General features: G+C 46.1%; 1 protein-coding gene across 6 annotated transcripts in view; it reads left to right on the top strand.

Annotated features, from left to right (window-relative positions):
- The window catches only part of OPA1 (OPA1 mitochondrial dynamin like GTPase), a 428,917-nt gene that overhangs the window by 127,877 nt on the left and 280,118 nt on the right, over positions 1-20,922 (top strand). For all 6 annotated transcript variants that reach the window (XR_014970881.1, XR_014970880.1, XM_085635800.1 and 3 more), the window contains 2 exons: positions 1,683-1,796; positions 8,332-8,412. Coding sequence is in view for 4 of the 6 variants with exons in the window: in XM_085635800.1 (XP_085491926.1) it covers positions 1,683-1,796; positions 8,332-8,412 (195 nt within the window). In the remaining 2 variants the exon portion in view is untranslated. The remainder of the gene's footprint in view (positions 1-1,682; positions 1,797-8,331; positions 8,413-20,922) is intronic.

The following is a 20,922-nucleotide window of genomic DNA, read 5'->3' as shown; positions in this document are numbered from 1 at the left end:
AAAGGTTGGCAAGTTAGTAACGGCGGACAGACACTGTGATTGCAGAAAGAAAGTGTTGCCACCTCAACTGATAGAGATGGTTCCTCTCACATAGACAGAGCTAGCCCATGATCACGGAGCTCTGAAAGCTGGCTCCACATTAAAGCTGTAATGCACATAAGTGACAAATAAGTGACCTGGGCTGTCCGGGCCAAGAGGACACTGGTGGGGCACAAGACGTTCTGTTTCTGTCTGTGCTTTTAGTATGCTTAAGTTTGAATTTTTCCTTCTGTATTTTCCACTGCAGGATCCGTCCACCCCTGGTTTCTTTCCTTAAATCGTCGCCAAAATGTTGTAATGTAATGAAAGGTCCATATTCCAAGGTGTAGATTATATAAGATGGTTTATTTGTCTTAGTTCCAGGTAATGAGTTCCAATAGTAAGCTTCAAGGACAAGATAGATGTTAAGCCCCACCAGGAGCAACCTCCCTACTGCTCAGCTCATACTCCCACTGACTCTCGCAGACACCCTAATATTCCAATACATCCTCATGCACCAACATTCCACACAGCACACTCGTGCTGGCCGAGCAGCAGGTATAACAGAAACATTCACTCCGAAGGTGTGCTGAATGTAGAAATAGGAGAGTGCCCTGATGTTAGCAGTAGAAGGCTATGACTCATTCAGTGTGAGACCGAATTGACCCTGGGAGGGACACATATACGAGAATAGGGAGAAAAGCCATCAAACCAGAAGCTCACAACCAAGATAGAAATCAAACTCGCCCACTCTTGAGGCAAAGGCTGACCAATCTTGAATTCAAGATTGGCCTCAGTGAAGCACTGTGACAGAGGTGACATGCGGCCCGCGTGAGTGCAGGACACTTTGTGCTTATATGTTCCTTCTGTTGAGCTGTACATAATCTATTTCCTATAAAATTAACAGTCACTCTGACACCCTAATGCTTTCTACAAAGCAGGCCGACCAGTGTGTGGAGTATGACCCGGTTGTGCTGTGACTGCCACAGGTATCAACAAGTTTCTGAGCCTGGGAACTCTGAGCAAGTAGTTGTAGGCGTTGGGCATCAGAACTCTGGTTTGTGGACATGGGACCTATTTATCATCATTGTCACTTTGACCTTGAGTCTCCGAGAGAAAGACAGAAAAGGCAGAGAAGAGAACAATAGGAAAGCAGTAAAGCCAGGAGAAGCACTATTGAAAAAGAACAAGCGAGAGTGAAATAGAGAGAGCGGGAGTGAAGGGTGGTGGAAGAATGGCACGTGGCGAAATCAAGACTAGACAGCCTTGGCAGTCTATAAGCCTGTACTTTTGGCAGTGGCTGCTGCAGGCCCCAAACTAACCACTAAATGGAAGTGTGTGTGTGGGTTCTCCTGGGATCGATGGCTCTGAATTGAGCTGTGGACTTGTTGCTGTGTTATGTGACTTAGAATGCAGGTGTGACAATGCTGGTGTCGGTAGATACGAATGTATTCGCAGACATGCTTTACTGGTCGACATCAGCGACATAGCTTGGCTTGCAATCTGTGGTTGGTCCATGGGAGTGGAAGTGAGAGCATTATTTGTCAGTTTGGCATCTGGGATGCATGTGTCTTCTGCTAAGGTCTGTGACAGAGCTCTCTGCCCCTGTTTACTGCGGTGTAATGTCCCGTACAATCTTTCATTATAATTTATCTATTTCCCAGGTTATTGTGGTAGGAGATCAGAGTGCCGGAAAAACCAGCGTCTTAGAAATGATTGCACAGGCCCGGATCTTTCCTCGTGGGTCCGGAGAAATGATGACACGTTCCCCCGTTAAGGTAATTTCCAAGCACTGGTCAAGGAAAGAGACATCTATCCCAGGCTGAGCCCGGCTGCGAGGTGCGCGGCCGATTCACACCTGGATATAAACCAGCTTCTCTACACTGAGCGACAACTGTGTGTCCTACACATGTATGTATGCATGTATGTTACGCTGAGACGAAGGCATCGGTCCTATTGTGAGACATGGGAGGTTAGAGGCATGTACATATGCAAAACCAAATGTCCCTGCCCTCAGATATAACGCAATGAAGGCTTCTCTTCCAGACTGCAGAGGGAGATCCGCACCCATGCTATGGCGAGGCGCATGGAGATAGAACTGGCTATACTTCACGGCGCTATTGTGGCGCCCCTTGCAATTATAGGGCTCTGCCCATCTTCCAGCATGGAGCTTGCCTGATTTTCCCAAAATTGCATATCCCTGCCCCCTAACAATAGAACAAAGAATAGTCTTTGAAAAGTTTCAAAATACATCAGTAGAAGTTGGCAGAACCCCATAATCTTCTTTAGCACCCTGGGATTTCATTGTCCGGAACCTATGCTTCATGCTCTTTGTGTCGGCTCGTATTCCATGTTTGAAGAAGGGGTTGACTGCAGAGGAGCTTTTGGCATGTTGTTGAATTTTACATATTGTGTGTTTGTGCTACGTCTTGTAGTTTGTGGTGTCCCTTGGGCACTTTCCATGAAACAAACATATTTCTAGTTTTACTCCCTCTCTTTGTGAAAGTTGGCAATCACATGGGCTAACCTTCCTGTTTGCCATCCAACCAGCACACAACAATAGACATTACTTGTAAGATGTTGATACTGAAACATACTGAAGTTGAGACCCCCTTCTTGGTGGGCAAAAAAGATTGACCCGAGGGAGAAACCCGTGCTATGCCCTCAGAGTACGAGATTGACTCCATAGAGGTTGCCCCTTGTCTCCTAATGTGTCTTGTGTAGTGGCCAGAAGTCATTTGACTCCAACTTCTTGTAGAGTGAAGTCTTTGGTGGAGGATCCCTACTTTGAAAAAGTGAAAACATTCAGGTAAGCCTGTTGTCTTGCTTATTCACCATAAGCCTAAACTTCGTAGGCACATCCGAGCTTTTAGTGTCAAGACTAAATCTTACACTGTGGCATCCCATTTCGAGTAAGTGCACAAGGGATTTTAGTATTGCACGTACCGCCTTGCCACACTCGGGGCTACAAAGTCGAGTTGTGTTTGCTTTTTTCCTTTTTTCGCCCTAAGTCGGCAGGGTATGCCCAGACGTGGGCCCTTGCTCACTTTGCCACTGGATTCAAGCTAGCCTGGCTCATGACGGCTGATTAGGCAGAAACCGGTCCCAAGAGGCTTGTTTCCGGTCCAGGGAAGACATGACTTGGAAGTTCGGGCTGCACTGTTCCCATGAGGCACAGGGTCAAACTGATTTGCATATGGCCATGTCTGAACTGGGGTGGTTGAGTGAGCTAAAGAATGATGATGGATTGAACGCAAATCAGTTGACTGGGGGTGAGTGCTTGCAATGTTCAACACTCCGTCCATCATCTCCTTGTGTTTGCTTTGTCTGTAACATGCCACATGTTTGTAGAGCAGACAAACATGCACAGATCTGTCTCTGCTCCCCAACAACCTTTTAGGATACAAACGTGTCTGCTTTGAAACCAAATGTTAAAGACTCTGCTGCTGCCGTTTGACCTGGGTCTATAAAATGTGTTAGATTCTAAAATGGCAAGATATGACCGGTAGTGGGTGAGTATTAGGTGCAGAAGCTGTAGATCCAAACAGTGCTTGTAAGGATGCTACGGAAATTTCTAAAAATACATTTGAATAGGTTTCAGCACAGGACAACGCAAATGCATTCACATGCCTTGCATGCTGGGTTGCTATAGATTACTATATTTTGTTGGCAAACATTTTACACAGCGATGATTCTTAGACTCTTTAGAACCACCAGCAGCAGCATCTGTGAGAAGTTGGCCTGATGTATGATGTCACTAGTTCTAGTGTACACCTTATATCAGTCCAAATACCCTTATGGTGATTGGTTGTAAAGTCAACCTTATAGACCAGCTATCCTAGTGGTAGCATGGACAAGAGCAGTCTTAGGCTAAACTCTGAATGGCATGTGAAGCCAGCTGTGATACCATATATAATCCCTTGAATACCAAATGAAAGGACACCACAACAGATATATATATAAAATAAAGTGTATTTATTCTAGTCAAACCCTCAGCACTCTTTATGAGATTAGAGGTAAGTACAACACAGTCTTATTTAAGCATACATTAAGTCACACAGGTAAGTAATACAGTTAGGCCCTAGGGGCCACGCAAACCATATACTAAGTAAGTGGTATAAGGACCACTGTCACGGAAATAGAATAGGCCTAGGCCTAGGGAATCGCTGGGGCTACACTACACTAGCGTTAGTTAGGAAGTGGGAGGCCCACGGGATTTGTGTGCAGAGTGGAAACACTCACGCGTAATGCGTAAAAGTCAATAGCAATAGTACAGTTTAGAAAACGGTAGATTTAGGACACTTCCGGAGTAGCTAGGAAGTTGAGACTTGAAAACTAGACACTAGGATAGTCACTATCCTGATGAGCACCGGAGTACCCAAGTTACCTAGCCCACAGGCTGCGGGTGCATAGGGGTGAAGATGCGTCGGTTTTCGTCGTCGACTCCTATGGATGCCTGAAGAAAGATGCTGACAGGCAGTCAGTGAAGAGTGTCCGGTGGATCCCAAGGCTGGGATCAAGAAGAGAGGAAACCTGCAAGCAGAAGGGACAGAGTCAAAGTCACTAGCCAGTGACCACGTGGAACCAGGAAGGAACCAGGCGATGTCGTGAAGATTGCAGGTGAAGGTGAAGCTTGTCGCTGCAGCCAGGAGGACCAGGAAGCGTCGAGGACGACCAGGACCAGGAGGCGAGCTGTCCCACAAAGGCTCTTGCTGTCGGCGGCGTCAAAGTTGGACTAGGACTCACCAAGCCTTGGCAAGCGGAACCCACGAAGAACGAAGGACTTGCTTCTGGTGCAGACCAGGAAGGTCTGGGGTGCTTCTTCTTTGCAGAGAAGCGGGAGCCAGTCTGGAGGAGCCAAACCAGCGCCGAAGATTTCAGGGTGCGTCGTCACAAAGGCCACTAGCCAGCGGGCAAGCAACCGGACAGACGCGGCAAGCAGGAAAATGCAGAAGGGCCCCACGCAGGACTCGTGGAGTGTGGGGGGCTGATCTTCGGTGCAGATGGTGCTTGGGGTTGGGGCTTCTCAATCCCCGGTGCACAACTTCGAGGGTGCCTCAGAAGCTGCGCTTTGTTACTAGCCACTTTTCCCAGGTAGCCGGTCCCACGTCGCTCGTCGCCTCCACGGATCTCAGCTTTGCTGTGGATGTGGATCAGGGTCGGAGAAGTCTGGAAGTCAAGGCTCTGGTCGGGCTCTGCAGTCGGTTCCTCGTAGAACGTGGGCAAAGCAAAGGGTAGTCTCTTGATGGTGCCTGTTTGCACAGGGTAGCCAATCCTTGGCTACAAGGGAGATTCTTCAGTCTTCTTCTTTCGTCGAATGTCGAAGGTCCAGAGTTTCTGTTCAAGTTTGCCGGTTCAGGATAATCTAAAGTCTTGAGGCCCAACTCCCACTCTTATACTAATCTGGGGGGCTGGGATACCTGCTAGGTCACGCCTTATGGGTGGGACCTGGGAGGGGGTGGTTACACCCACTTCCCTTTGTCCAGTTTCGCGCCAGAGCTGGGGCTGGAGTGCCCCAGTGCCGGTTTGAACTGGACTATGCAAGGAACACCTTGTGTGCCCCAGGCATGTCTCATTCCTTTCAGCCCACCCTGCCCCAATACACTAAAGGCTGTCTGGGGAGGTGCTAGCACCTCCCCAAGCAGGAAACCTATTGTCCAAGCCTCCCTTGCCAGGATCACTCCCAGCAGCAGGGGGTCAGACTTGTGTCTGTGGCAGCAGCATCCATTTTGTGATGCTGAGGCTTTGGTTAGAGTTAAACAGCAAAGTAGGATTTTAACATGTCTCTTCCTCTAGAAGGGAGGAATAATATCCTCATCACCAGAAATGGTATGGGGGTATTATTCCAAAGTGTTAGACACCTTACACGACATGTTTTGATAAAGCCAAACCATAGTTACCATAACCGTTTAAGATTATAAGGCACTTTAAGAGTATATGGTAGGCTATATCATAGAACAGCTATAAGGACATGGTTCAGAAAGCTGCAGACAGGCTCAGCTCATGCTAGAGCACCATCTCACATGTTACCAAGCACTCTGCCTCCAGGATTGTTAAGGCCTGCCATAGGAGTGACTGATAGGTACACATGTGTCTATATATAAGGGTAGATATAGGCATACTATATCTAAGCAAGGGGTGATTACACGACCTTGCCCCAGCTGAGTGATCAGCCAGTTGTGTCTGATTGGAAGGCCAGACCAGGGGTGGCATAATACATGCTGCAGCCCCTGGGAGGCCTAGGGTACACCTATGCCCTGGGTACCTAGGGTACACTGTACAGGGTCCAATAAGGTGATCCTTACCAATTGGTTATGTACCTAGGGTACATGGAGTCCATTTTAAAGAGAGAGCAGACAGCCTGAGACCCTGAGTGGCAGGATCTCAGGCCAACTAAGTCGAAAAACCAGCTAGACACTAAGCAAAAAGTTGGGGGTAACCATAGTCAGATATCCACCTTCCTACAGCATCATCCTTAACAGGTGGTTTACCTGAGAAGTTTACAGAGCTTGCAAGAATGCAACAGGGTTTGGGGCGGTTGCCCAATATCAGAACAATTCTAGCTGCTGTATGGCACCCAGTACACATTAGAAGTCATTCTATGTCACTGTAAGGCGAGCATCGCTCAATCCCAATTAAGCTGCTCTAAACCAAACTGAGCAGGGGCCTGAGACTGGACAGTTGGGACAATGAAGCGAGTGCTTCTACGTCACACACGTGTGACTAGTAACCAGCCCGTGACTCCAAACCTGACACACGAAGCCTAGCTCAAAGAGTGGGTGTAGCAGAGGGAAGAGGACGAAAGAGAAGTGCATGGGGAACAAGCAAAGGGGAGAGAGAACAACTTCTGGCTGCCACTGCCTCTGTGAAACAACGTACAGCCTTGGGACTCTGTACATAAGAGTGGGTCATACCGTGGTACTGCTCTTGATCCAAGCTCTGCTCACACTCCCACTAGAGGGCCTGTAAAGTTTAACCAAGAGCATTGATAACAATAGCTCATGAGGTTCTCAAGGTGGAGGGTGCGGCTCGACTACTGCTGTCCCGGGAACAACAATCTTTCAGAGAGTAGTTAGGAAATGTTTAGAATGTGCTTGCATTCATCATATTCAGCCTGTTGCTACATATCTAATCATATGCTGGGTTTTCCACAGGTGTCCTGGGGTAGGGCATATCTGGATATACCTGGACCATCTCCGTGAGTGATGGTGTACTGTGGCATCTTATTGTACAAGTGTGTTTAACTGGACATAGGTGAAATATATTAAACACCTATCATAGCAATATTAGTAGTTCAGGTTATAGGGAATGTTTTTAAGAGGGAGGATGTCTTGAGTAGGATAATGGTTAACACTTGAGGCTTTTAAACTCTGAATGGGAAAGAGGCCCTTGGAGAACTGGGTGGTATTCTGCAAGCCGTCGCTTTATCATCCTGAGAACTGTGATATGGTACATGACTCAGAGGACTGTGCCACGGCGACTGCTGCTGCAGGTAATGATTGGGTAAAGTAAAGAGGAGAGTGCTGGGACCACCTTCTTCTCCACATGCCACAATCAAGGACGTTCTGCTCAAGGTGCAAACATACTAGATGTCTAACATCCAGATGGTAAAAATGTCTACTTCAATGATAGCGGAGTGGGGAAACGCTGCCTTGGAGGAGAGATTCAAATGGCACGATAAAGAATGGTAAGCATTGGAAATAGCACGGAAAGTTTTGACATTATACACATCATACCCTCTGAGAGAATAAAAAAGATCTGTACATGCCAAGCCAGTTAGTTCAGAGAATGAGAAGTGTGGTTGATGGAGATGGAGACAAAGTGCAAAATGAGTATAGGGTGGTGAGGATGTCTGTTGTGAGAGATAACTTGAAGAGGGAAGGGTGTTGCAATCAGGAGCCTGTTGTGAAGAATGAGTGGGTGGGTGTGTGAGTGAGTGAGTGTGTGTGTGTGTGTGAGAGTGGGTGTGTGAGTGAGTGTGTATGTATGTAAAAGGGACCTATCTAGGTCAAGTATCGTGCATGGGTTATTGCTTTGTTGTTGTATTAAAAGAGGCTGTGTTACGGTGTGACATCTGTAACTTTGTTGGCTTTAAGTGTGGCAGGGCACACTTACCCGAGTGAGAAGAAACTGGCTCCAAGCCCATGCATATCCAGTGTGTGCATGAGATGTCTGTTGTGTGACGAATATTAAAGATAAGACCTGAAGTGCGTTGGCCCCGCTCTGAAGAATCTCCCAGTGGTGGGCCGACTGGAGCAGATTAAGTCCGCTGAAAATTGGTCATTTTACAATCCTGTCTGTTTCTTCTTTCAGGTGACGTTGAGCGAAGGTCCCCATCATGTGGCGATGTTCAAAGACAGCTCTAGGGAGTTTGATCTTACCAAAGAGGACGATGTAAGTCTAAAGAAGTTTATTCTGTTTGACCGGCTTAGTATAGATGCTGAGAGCTCAGCTGACTTTCAAAGTCGAGTTCATAAATGACCCTTATTTTCTTGCCATATTTTGTTGATTAATTCCTTTATTTTGCAAGTCTTGTCACAGTTCTACAAAATGCGCATTTGCTTTGCATTGGACATTTCTCCTACACGTTTGTCATCTTATAGATGCTGCTTCAGGTGCAGGCCGTGTGCTCTATTCTTTCCTCTGCTGCTAGGCTCAGTGTGCAGATAACGACACACCTTAAACGAAGCGCACTGTGCAATGACCCCTGAGGGTTCAACAGTATATCATATTTATACTATTTAAATAAAACAAAAGTACATCATTTTCACCAAAACCATATAGATTTATGTTCACTATTGTTCATATTCACACATGTAAACAACTCCGTAGAGAAGCATACATTCCTGATGTGGCTTTTATTCAAAATTACAAGTCTACGTTATTCAATGAAAGTGTCAAACAATAAAAAAGTTCAACACATATGTTTCTTGTGATGCCCCCAATGCATTTTGGGTTAAGCAAAACCCTTCTTCAGGGGCACAGTTAATAGGAGAAATGAGACAATGAAAGTCAACCGGAACAAATACAAACATTCAATCAATAAAACATCATAGAAACCCCATCAATATTCTCAGTATAATGTGCATTACGGTATGCCAAACTCAAAGTCCCATTGCCTGCGAACATCAAAGTGAATTAGTGAAAAGAAAGCAAGTGAAAATTTAAAGTGCGCACATTCTGGCGGTGCTAATATTACCAGAAACATGAGCGAATTGAAGAACAAACAAGGAGAATGAAAATGGAAATATCAGTAAAGCCAACGCACCCGTGTCGCCATATTTTAGCCATTTAATTCTATCCAAAGTAACAAAAAGTGAATCCCCATTAGTGCCATGCATAACCAATACTGCAACCGCGAAGGGCTAGCCTACCTTGACTCAAATGCCTAATGTGAGGTATCCAAAGGATCTGCAATGTGAACAAGACGACTCCAGTCACCCTTTTAAAACTGCATTGGTGATGCTGCCACTATCGTTCATGTGTAACAAGAGACTTACTAATGAAGTGACCAACCGTGGCTCAGGTCTCCCACCACTTATTCCGCCTTCATATTGAATCTAAACAAAAAAATTTAAAACGGCCTTAGACACAACATACATGACACGCCGTTAATGAGTCTCAGAGTTCCAGAGACTTCAAACGTTATCTGCTATGATCTTACCCATCGGATCGCCTTGTGTGCACGACAAAATTCAAGTGCCCCTGCTCTACTGAAACCGCCCTGCGTCGTGCCGTAACTGATGTGAAATGAAATGGAGAACAGACTACTGCCCAATTCTGTCTATTTATACTTGCAGATTCAAGCGCTCTGAAAGTAAAGAGCATTGACAACAACAGAACTTTATTAACCAAGTGCAACCGACACAACCTGCTTCCTATTTATTACGGTGCTTTTCTACTTGAAAACCAGCCACTCTGCAATAAAACTTTATTTAGCTGCTCAAATGCAGTCGCCGGAACACAGTCTATATTCCACCAAATCTTCCCGCTCAATTCCATCTAGCAAAACCTTATTTTCCTTAGTTCTCACATATTACCAATTACATAAAATGTTTGGGCAGAGTCCGAAGTTTACTCAATATTAACGTTTATGTATGCATCAATACCGATAAAAGTGAACAGTCTACACCAATCCTCAGAAAAATGGTTACCTTGCTGTGTATTAACCCATCGGGTATTTGAGAATCAGAGTGGTTACCTGTGTACTAACAAAACTAGTATGACTGATTGATCAAATATCCAATTTAAGACATCTGCTCATCCTGTATCCGATCCTGCTAAGTGTTCATGCTCAGTTTTTAAACCTTAATAGAGGTTATAAGAGGTCCAGTGATATTAAGAATATAAAAATGTGATGTGGTATTGAATAACATGCAATGATGTACCCCGGTAATGAAACTGTCCTATGTTTGCGTGCAGTGGAATTACAATTATAGTTTATGGACAACTAACTAAAAAGATAAAATTCCTGTACAGTGAAACAGTCGCACCTCATGATATCAAAACTATTGTATACGCAATCATATAAAACAAATCATTTCAAGTTTATCATTGAGGCCTTTGGGAATAAGAGTATCTAGATATTTAATCCAGAATGTCTCCCTTCGCGCAAGCTGTTTTGATGTGTCCTTCCCTGACGCTACTGATGCCTTTTCTAAAATTGTAAAGCGCAATTGGGGTATGGAATGTTGTGCAAATTCTTTTCTCTGCCACTTGCGAGTGTCAGTCGCTCCAGCGTCTCATTCACAGTTTAGTTTTTGATACTGGAAGTTATGTATCTGTGCTACGCAGGCGAGCCACCAATGCCCTTTAGCTCCTTCCTTTGTTACCGTGCTCTCAGAAGTGAGGCTGCTTTCCTACTCTTTTGTGGTGAATGAATGCTTCCAGAACGCCCTTTGATTGCAAGTGGCTTTTGCCAGTCACTGTTTCCACACTGCAGGTGCATGTGGCACTTGAGTCTTGCACCAGGCTTGCAGTTTATGCTAACCAGTGCAACTGACCAATTGTTTAGGAACAAATGACAAAAGGTATCCTGGCTCTCCACATCCCGTGAGAGAGCATCCATACCAGTCAGCAATTCACAGGTGCTTCTCTCTTTCCTAGGTGGAAAAATGTTCATAATAGATGCCTCTTTGTGTCCTGTGGCGAGGAACACCAATGCTCCTCATACTCCTGTGATGCCGCAGGACCCCGATCCTGTTTCATCCGTTTCCAAAAAGACTTTGACTATCATTAGAAAGCTGCTGCCCGAGCTCCCTTTTGCCATGCTTCCTATGTCTTTTACCGTTTGATGGATTTGTGTGGTAATGAGTGGGTTCTATCTGAAGGTAATGCTTCCTTTCAACTCCTCCATTGTAGACTGCCAGTAATCGTTGTATGTGGGAGATTTATTTTAGTTTGAAAGTTTTATTAAGTCACTGCATCTAGGATATACGATGCATATAATATGAAAAATAAAATAATTTTCCACTTTTCTAAGAGAACATACATTCAGTAGGGAGTCATTAATACATTTATGTTTTCATGAATAGTGATTTGATATTCCCAAGTCACAATCTCCTCCTTCAGACCAACTGAGAAAGTGGCCCCAAGGTCAGCAGGGAGTAGGAGGGTTTGGGGATCCCATCACCATTGAAGATGAAGGCCACCTCAACACAACGTGACTGCACTCAGCACTCAAGGAAAGCAGCTTAACAAGCCTGTGCCCAAGAAGCCGCCCATGCGATAAGTGTATGTTAGAAAGTCTTGTGCTGCCTCTGGTTGGGTGAAAACCCTTGTTGCCTTCTTAACAATGACCCATAACTTTTCAGGGTGCCATGTTAATGCCTGGGGCCCCTTTACTTTAAAATGCGTTCTTTATCCTCCTCATCTGGAGAGCTACTAACAGATCTGCGAAGAGAAGCGCAACGATGCTGTACAGAGACTACTCCGTTTTCTTTTTTGGCACTTTAGTGAGCGCCTCTCTGTTTTGAGAAGCTGTGTCTGCAGTCGACGTGCCAAGCTGTACTGTTCATGTTGTGCCCCTTTGCCATTAATGCCGATTGCGATAATGGGCACAAATGGAATTGGCATGGGGGGGGGGTTCAGCCAGAACCCTCACTCTGCTCATTCACATTATGTCCTGTATCGCCTCCACTTTGGGTTCCAATGAAAAAAGATAGAATGTCGACCAATCTTCTATTGTTGCCTTATTTTGTCAGTTCTCGGAGTATTACTCTTACAACCAGGCCACGAAACTCCAAACTCTGAATTGACGAGGCGCTACCATCTGAGCCACAGTCCAGGAAGAATATCTGCATGTCTCTCTACATATCAAACATGACAGTTTCTCCTGGCATTAGGCCGGCATTGCGGGGTCACATTATGGTACCCTGTGCCCGCAGCCTCCCCAGGGATGGAGTGCTGAAAAATTCCTTTTTGTTCCTGGGCGGGCATGGTGATCTTCTAATAAGATAATCCGGAAGCATCTCTCAAGTTCAACATGGGATTCCCAAGAACAACCTCTTGGTAAATGATTCCAGAAGATTGAGCCATCTGTCCGTTTGACCCCTCAGCCATCATCATGTCCGCGGAAGAGCTCCCAGCGTCAGCTGCTGTCAGATCACTGAGATGTCTTCAGTGCCACACCCCACCACCATCCTCACAAGGCGCCGTAGGCCTATGCTACTTGGTTTGAGCTGCAGGCTTTCAATGTGAAAGTCTCAGAACTGTTTCAGACCTTCAATCACCTGACACTCCCGGGGCTGCTATGGATTCACTTTACTCAGGAGTGTCATAATACCATCTATAAGACAACAGCTGCCACGCCTCATAAAGAGGCCGCACCCCTTTGCTGTCCTTCAAGCTGCAGCTTCCTCCATTTCCATTATTTGTTCGGTGCCGCATCCTGGGTGAGATGTGCTGCTCATGTCACTGAGGAAAATTGACAAATGTGGCCCCAAGAGAAAGTCACGCAAGAGCTCAAAGCGTTGTGGTCATCCTGGAGCTTGACTAGCCCCGTCCAGCTGTTTGAGGGAGATGTTTAAGGGAGTAGCAGAAGTGTTCAATGCTTATAGCAGATGGTGATGAATAGATTGAATGCAGCTAGACACCCACTTAGTAAAGAATAAATTAAGAAGTCAAAAAACCCATCAATTCCTTCGTAACAATTTCATATGATAAATGTTCCAGTAATCAGCAGTATTAAAATAATAGTTAAAATACAATTCTGATTAGTACAGCATGACAATTAGAACATGTAACTACAGACAAGTTAATGGGCTAACGAGTCAATGGACCATCAGTCTCTCTGGGCGGTAGACCACGATCTGTCTTCTTCAAACACATTAGTCTTGTAAGATATATTGGGCTACCGCCTGCCTCGGTCGCTATCCTTTTCCATTAGTAGCTTTAGAAAGGCCGTTGTAATCTGGGTGGTTCATGAGTTCTCGCTTAGCTTTGCAGACGATCGTGGAAGACGTTCTCTTGGTTCTTATGAAATGAAAGCAGAAGATCAAAAACTGATTTTAGAAAATAGGCACTTTTTGGGGGGTCAAAGGCTAATGACCTCACGGACAAATATGAAACCGCCTCTAGCTGTGCCATTCTGCGCTGCCAAAACGTTTTGGAAAGCAGCTGAAGTTTCCTGGGCTTTGCAAGGCATCTTGTTCGGCCACGTTAATGGCTCGGTTTACATCTACAGCGGCAATGATTCCACCACATTAAAGACCATCACCAGGGTGCCGTCAAGGGGATCTACCAGCGACTGTACCCACAGCCACCCCTCATCAGCTTCTGTCTCCATTAGTCTGGAAGGAACTCTTTCTAGTCTACATCATTTCCACTTGCAGGACTTGTGCATTGAGCCCTAGCTTGCTTCGTGTTCAAAGGTCACGCTCGCAGTGAGAATTGACCTCCCTTTCCCTCTGAGATTGTCAGATATTCTCTCAGATCAGCTTTGGATTTGCCAGATGTGCCATCATTCTTTCACTCATCTGTTGTCCAGTGTCTGTCTGAATGCGACCGAGACTAAAATGTTTTTAAAGTTCCCATCACGATTACGCTGCTGTTCTCATGGGCAGGGGACGTGGAAGATAGACGCTCGCCTGTACCATCCATAAAATCCTAGGAGTTTGTATGACTCCAAGAGCGAGTTGCTTGGTGCTCTCCTGAGTGGATCATTGAAACATTATCATTTGGTTTCCTAAGGAAGAAATCCAGAAGTTCCTGAGAATCTAAAGTCAAGCTGCCGAACGTGCCAGAATCTAAAAAAATCAACCTACATCACCTTCCCGAGAAAGTCCAGCTGAGTAAGCGTTTCTGAAACAGTAAATTCTAGATACAACACAATTTTCTAAGCGGTTGAGCCTCAACCCGATATATTTAAAGATGATGGAAGACCAATTTCATCAAGAACGCCAGAACTATCATATGCACTAGGCCTTCATCTTTAACATACAGACGCCCAAACTAAAAAGTTAAATCTGTGTCCCATCATTCCTAAAAGCCTGGCAGATAAGCATTTGCAAAGACGTGTTTGTAACAATGTGAAACACCTTGGAAGTCATGCCATGACCCTAGTATGAAAGGATGAAACCCAACAGGTGTAGACATGAGTTGGCGACTGTTCATAGTTGTTACGTTACACATTTTGCATACAATTGATCAGCATTCTCCATCTCCAAAGATTAAGGCCTCATGGGTGCATCAAACCCATACCTGCACCCAGCACTGCCAAGTTACAACCAGCATTTGCAATGCAATAGGTCTCACCTTTGATTAAGTTAAAGCCATTTGCTTTGCTAATGGTATTGTATAGTAAAGCAAATGGCTTTAACTTGATGAAAGGCGAGACCTATTGCATTTTTAATGCTTGTCTTTCTTTGTTGGGGCAATAAAATGACAACAAAGACGAGCATTTCACACGAGTTTTTAATTGAACTACTCCTAATAGGATGAGCTATAATTGAAGGAAGTTTGCATAAAGGCACGGACAAGCCACTGACAGCATAATCGCATACGTATACACCTTCATGCTCATTCTTTTTGGCAAATAAAGCCACAGAGGCTAATGGAAGCCGAGTGATTTCATCTCGCTATGGCTACCGCATCCGTGTCTTGTAGGGGTGGTGGGGGTGGGCAAGTAGTATTGTTTGAGGGATAGGAGGTGGGGAGAGAGAGGGCACTGCCAATAAGTCATCCCATTTCCTCTGTGACCTCCGTGCAAGCTGTGGACTTGGGAGATGTAGATCAGTGTTCTAGCCTCAGGGTAGGCTCAATATGCTGCAAATATTTGTAATTTGTTTTACAATCACTTATTGTCCGCCCGCACTATATAAATGCACAAGCGTTAATAGCAGGGAAACAGACGGCCGGGCCATTTCCTCTTGCTTTTGGTTGCCGCATCCGTGTCTTGTAGGGGTGGTGGGGGTGGGCAAGTAGTGTGTGGGAGGGATAGGAGGTGGGGAGAGAGAGCACATAGCCCTTTTCCACTGTAACCTCCCTGCAAGCTGTGGACTCAGGAGATTGTTACTGTATCAACACCATACACAGCCAAACTGAACAATGTAAGAAGTAAGAACTTCTATTTCCTGCTTATAGGTAATGAACTTTCAACCTTTCTTCGCTACTTTTTAGAACTCCCCAGACTGCAGTTATTTACCTCCATATTTCCAAAAACCCCGACATAAAATGTGCCAGATTTACAGCTTGAGATTTTCTCCGTCCGACCTTTTTTACTTGAAAGATGCTCTCCTTACACTACATCCTGTCAGTCAATGCCTGTGAGCGTCCCCTACTCTGTTACAAGCCTACCACCAGAGTCCCTCCTTAGGAATCCTAAACTATTCTTCTAAGTCACCACCCCTGCAACACCTAGCCTTCCTCACCTGCTACGCACACTGCACCTATAAATCACAGCTTCTCCCTGTGTGTAACCTCTCCTTGCAGTCTGACACCTCCCCCGCCATATTTACTTATCCCACTTGCATGAAGTCAGTCTAATAAGGTCACCAAACTCCTATTAATGTATAGCCCCCCACCCCTCACCAAAAGCTCAAGAAAATGGGTTGGTTTCCAGAGAGCATAGGACTAACAAATAAACAACACCTTTACGCCAATAATTATTAATCATTGGATTAACTACTAACTCTGAGTAACGCAGTAGCATGATACCTGCCAGAGAGCGCTTTAATGCCTCATAAGGGTTGTATGTGCTATATAAATAGATTTCCAATCCCATCCCCAGTGGCACTGCAACTTCTAATGAGAAATCCCTTGTCAGGTTTTATGAGCTCCTATTACTGTGAAAATCAAGGCTGGCGCTAGAGGCCCGACTGCTTGTGAGGTCGTTTTCCGTAGGGAGACGCGCATTTCACTCGCATTCAGCGATGCTGCACAGTCTACGGGTGCCTTCCCCGCTCCCTACCCCCTCAAACCTGCTTTCAAGAGCTGCGAGAACGGTTGACCCGGGGCTGCAAGCGTTGAATGAGAAGCCTCCACAGCGCTACGAGGCAGTCTGCTTTCATCGTGTGGAGAAGACACGCTCAAACCGATAGTTCACATTTCTGCTCGCCTCCTCCTGAAGAGAAGCTTGCCCTCTTTGACTAAGGAATCTCTATAGCCACCGTGACAAAAGATCTCCATGCTAAATATGGATGGAAGAATAAAAACAAGCCTCGATCTCTTGTCTTTATGGGGCCATGTGTTTAAACACATGGCCCTATTAAGATGAGAAATCCCTCACGACAGAAAGAAATCAGGCTAGCCAGTCCAAGTGGGCCGGCACAAAAAGCCAAAGGGAGGTGACATAGAAAGCTCTTTTCCAATGGCTGGCCACCGTTTAGCATAAACGGTGATGCCAGCCAATGGAAAAGAGGGGCAGGGCTCAAAGCCCTTTACTGAAATTCCTCAAAAACATTCAATCTCGCCGAGCGAGCTGCGCATGTGTGCGGCCACGCTAGCGAGACCTAAAAAGGAGGCAAGCCAGCACAATACAAAACAATCCATTAATTCCATATTTATGACTATATTCATCTGCTCTTGTTCTGTCCTCTGCCTCAACTTTCTAAAATAGAGAAGAGATTTCACAGACTTAACTGTGAAAAAGCTTAGTATTTGTGTGTTTATGTTGTGAAGATATTAAAGAGAGTTCTAGCCGTGTGTGGGATTTCCCCAGTCCAAGAAACAGGTACATGGTTTTCTAACAGGAAATGGCCCATTCTGCCTTTATTGCCCTCTAATATTTGCGTGACAGGGCGGGGTCGCACTTATGGGTATCTGTGTGGCAGCCACTTGTATATCTGTGCGTACATTCTCCAGACATTACTGCCGTGGCAGTTCATTTTTGACATTGGTCTTTCTAATGGGTGCAATCCTCCCCCTCCCTCCCTTGATCCTGGGTGGGAGGAGACACTCAAACACCCAGCCTTCTGGTTTATTTTGGAGTTTGTCTTTCCTGAAGGACAAGTAATGGCTACAGAGACTTGACTTGCATCATCTCCTACTTCCTTGTGTCGATGGAGCCATTGGAACTGCTCCTTTGCCCTCTGGTGACTTTGTAAAGACTTCTGAGTTACCAATTGTGTTTAGAGTGGCTTTCAACAGACGTTGACTCTTGGTGAAAGGAAGATTGTATGCATTTGCAGGACCGTTACCAAAGTAAAGTGCCATTGATCATTTCACACCCATCATCAAAGAAACAAGTCCGCAGCAACGGACTTAGTGCTTTGAGAAATAGTGTGTGACAGTCTTTTGTTGGTTATGCGTGGGGCGAGCTATCACACCATGTAAAAAAAAAAACAAATCCTAGCTACAGAAACGTCAACCAAAGGACATCCCCGCCTTAGGGAAGAGGAATTTCCTTCACAGAGAGCGATGACGCCTTGTGGTGAAAGCCAGAGATCCCTGGAAGCCATACAGCTGATCACCTGCTTTCGACCAAGACCATCAACATACAGACATGGAACTTGAGTACCATGTGTGAGACAGACCAGACAGCCCAAGTGGCAGCGGAGATGGAAAATACAGCCTTGCCTTGCACGGCATCAGCAAGACCAGATGGACAAAGTCTGTATAGAAAAGATTGGCTCCAGGAGGAATGCTGCTGTATTCTGTACACGAGGAAGCAAACTCCCCACATACTCGGAGTAGCACTGATGCGAACGTCAGCAGCCAACAGAGCTCTGATTGGAAGGGAAGCTCAGGGTCTAGAATCATCACAGCGACTTCCTGCACAAAGTAAGAAAAATTCAACTTGAATGTTATGCAGTGCTATGCACCTACAAATGACAGCAAAGAAGAGGAAAAAGAATAGTTTTACAACAGACTCCCGTACATCCTGGAGAAATGCCTTGAAAGAGACCTCACCATACTGATAGGGGACCTCATTGCCAAGACTGGAAGCGACAACACCGGTATGAAGAAGTCCTAGGCAACCATGGCCTTGGCGACATGAACGAGAATGGCGTGGCGAAAGGCTCGCAGATCTGTGCCCTGAACTGTTTGGTGATAGGTGATAGTGTAATCCCACACACACAAGTACACAAGGCAACATAGGCGCCACCAGACCATTCAACAAAGAATCAGATTGACCATGTCCGCATTGCTAAGAAGTTCCAAAGGTCCCTGCAGGATATAAGAGTGATAAGGAGCTGACATGGCGTCGGACCATCACCTTGTCTAGGCGAGGCTAAAGCAAGCATTGATGGAACCAACAAACCAACACCAGTGATATAGCACCACCCTCCTCAAAGATGCACAGAAACGGAGGGCATACTCAGTCACCCTCTGTAATAAGTTTCAAGTCCTGCAAGAACTATAGGACAACAGAGACCCAGTAGAAGGCCAGTGGCACAAGATCAGAGAAACATTGACGTTAACCTCGCCGGAGTACTAGATCCCAAGGAACACTAGCATAAAGAATGGATCTTCACCGAGACGCTCCACAAAATCCAAGACACAAAGGTTAAGAAAGCTGCTGTCAACACCAGCCATACAAGAGTATAAAAAGCGAAAGCTCAAGGCGAATATACCATAGCCAACAAGGAAGCAAAGAGAAGATTAAGAGCAGACAGGTGAATATTCATTGATGGTCTTGCCACAGGAGCCCAGGAAGCAGCAAACCATGGAAACTTGGGAACTTTACGAGCTAACAAGGAAAAACTCCAGCAAATGCAGCAAGCCATGAAGACCTGTTAAAAATGGAGCTGGGATAAGAATAATAGGTTACGAAGGCCAACAACTAAGATGGGTGGAGCACTTTGAAGTACTTCTGAAACAGCCTGTGGTACAGTCTCCACCAGACATAGAACTCGCTGACAGTGACTTGCCAATCGATGGCAGCAGACCAACCAGTGAAGAGAAACGGCAAGCCATCAAACATCTGAGAAACGGGAAGGCGGCAGGACCTGACCATATTCCTGCAGAGGCACTGAAGGCCGACCTTGAAATATCAGTAGACATGCTCTACTCCATGTTTGGAAGGATCTGGGAAAAGGAAAAGGTGCCATCAGACTGAAAGAAATTATATGTCGCCAAGATCTCCAAGAAAAGTGACCTGAGCAACTATGCAAACTACAGAGGGATAACTCTTCTATCAACCCCAGGGAAAGTGTTCAACAGTCATCCTGAACAGAACGAAGGAACAAGTAGGCCATCCGTTGCGAGTTCCGCAAGCTGGCTTCTGCAAAGATAGATTCTGCACAGACCATATTGCACACTGTGCATCAAGCATCATTGATCAGTCGATGGAATAGAGCTCCCCCCTCTATGTCAACTTCTTCGACTAGGAGAAGGCATTCAGCATCGTGGACAGAGCGACCCTTTGGAACCTCATCTGCCCCTATGGCATGCCAGGTAACCTTGTAAGAATCATCAGTTACTCAGATGAGAAAATGACCTGCAAGATAGTCCATGGAGGGCAACTCACAGAAGCCTTCGAAGTGAGGACTGGAGTCCACCAGGGTTGTTTGCTCTTGCCTTTTCTCTTTCTGCTGGCCATAGACTGGATCATGGAGACATCCACAGCAAGGAGAAGCGAGGGCATCCAATGGACACCTTGAACACAGCCCGACGACCTGGACTTCGAAGACGACCCGGCCCTACTCTGCCATACCCATCTACAGATGCAAGAGAAGACCGACAATGTGGCAGCCAAGTCAGCACCACTTGGCCTCAGCATCCACAGGGGAAAATCCAAGATCCTGAAGGTGAGCATAGCGAGCACAGCTGCAGTTACTCCGGCAGCGATGCACTGGAAGAGGCTGAGGCCTTTACCTACCTGGGCAGTGCCATAGACCAGCCGGGCAGCACAGACGCCGGCGTCAAGGCAAGAATCGGCACATGGGCTGTGCAATAGACAAGCAGGGCAGCACAGACGCCGGCGTCAAGGCAAGAATCGGCACATGGGCTGTGCAATAGACAAGCAGGGCGGCACAGACGCCGACATCAAGGCAAGAATCGGCAAACGGGCTGTGCAATAGACAAGCAGGGCGGCACAGACGCCGACATCAAGGCAAGAATCGGCACATGGGCTGTGCCATAGACAAGCAGGGCGGCACGGACGCCGACATCAAGGCAAGGATCGGCAAAACAAGGCTGCTTTTATTCAGCTCAAGAAGATCTGGAGCTCCAAGGACCTAACGCTGCAAACCAGGATCAGGCTTTTTAACACCAATGTAAAATCGTCCGTTCTATGTGGAGCAGAAACTTGGAGGAAAACAGTGACCAGCAGAGTCCAGACCTTCATCAACACCTGTCTGAGGAAAATCCTCCAAATTCGCTGGACAAACACTATCGGCAACAACGACCTATGGCAGCAGACTGTCCTACTCCCTGCTCATTAAGAAATCCTGAAAAGACGCTGGGGCTGGAAAGGTCACGCCCTCCGCAAGCCCACATCAAAGACCACCAGGCAAGTCCTGA

The sequence above is a fragment of the Triturus cristatus genome, chromosome 11 (genome assembly GCF_964204655.1).
Source record: "Triturus cristatus chromosome 11, aTriCri1.1, whole genome shotgun sequence".
In the NCBI taxonomy this organism is placed as follows: domain Eukaryota; kingdom Metazoa; phylum Chordata; class Amphibia; order Caudata; family Salamandridae; genus Triturus; species Triturus cristatus.
The sequence above is the reverse complement of the archived record's forward strand: the minus strand, read 5'-3'. Positions and strand labels throughout refer to the sequence as shown.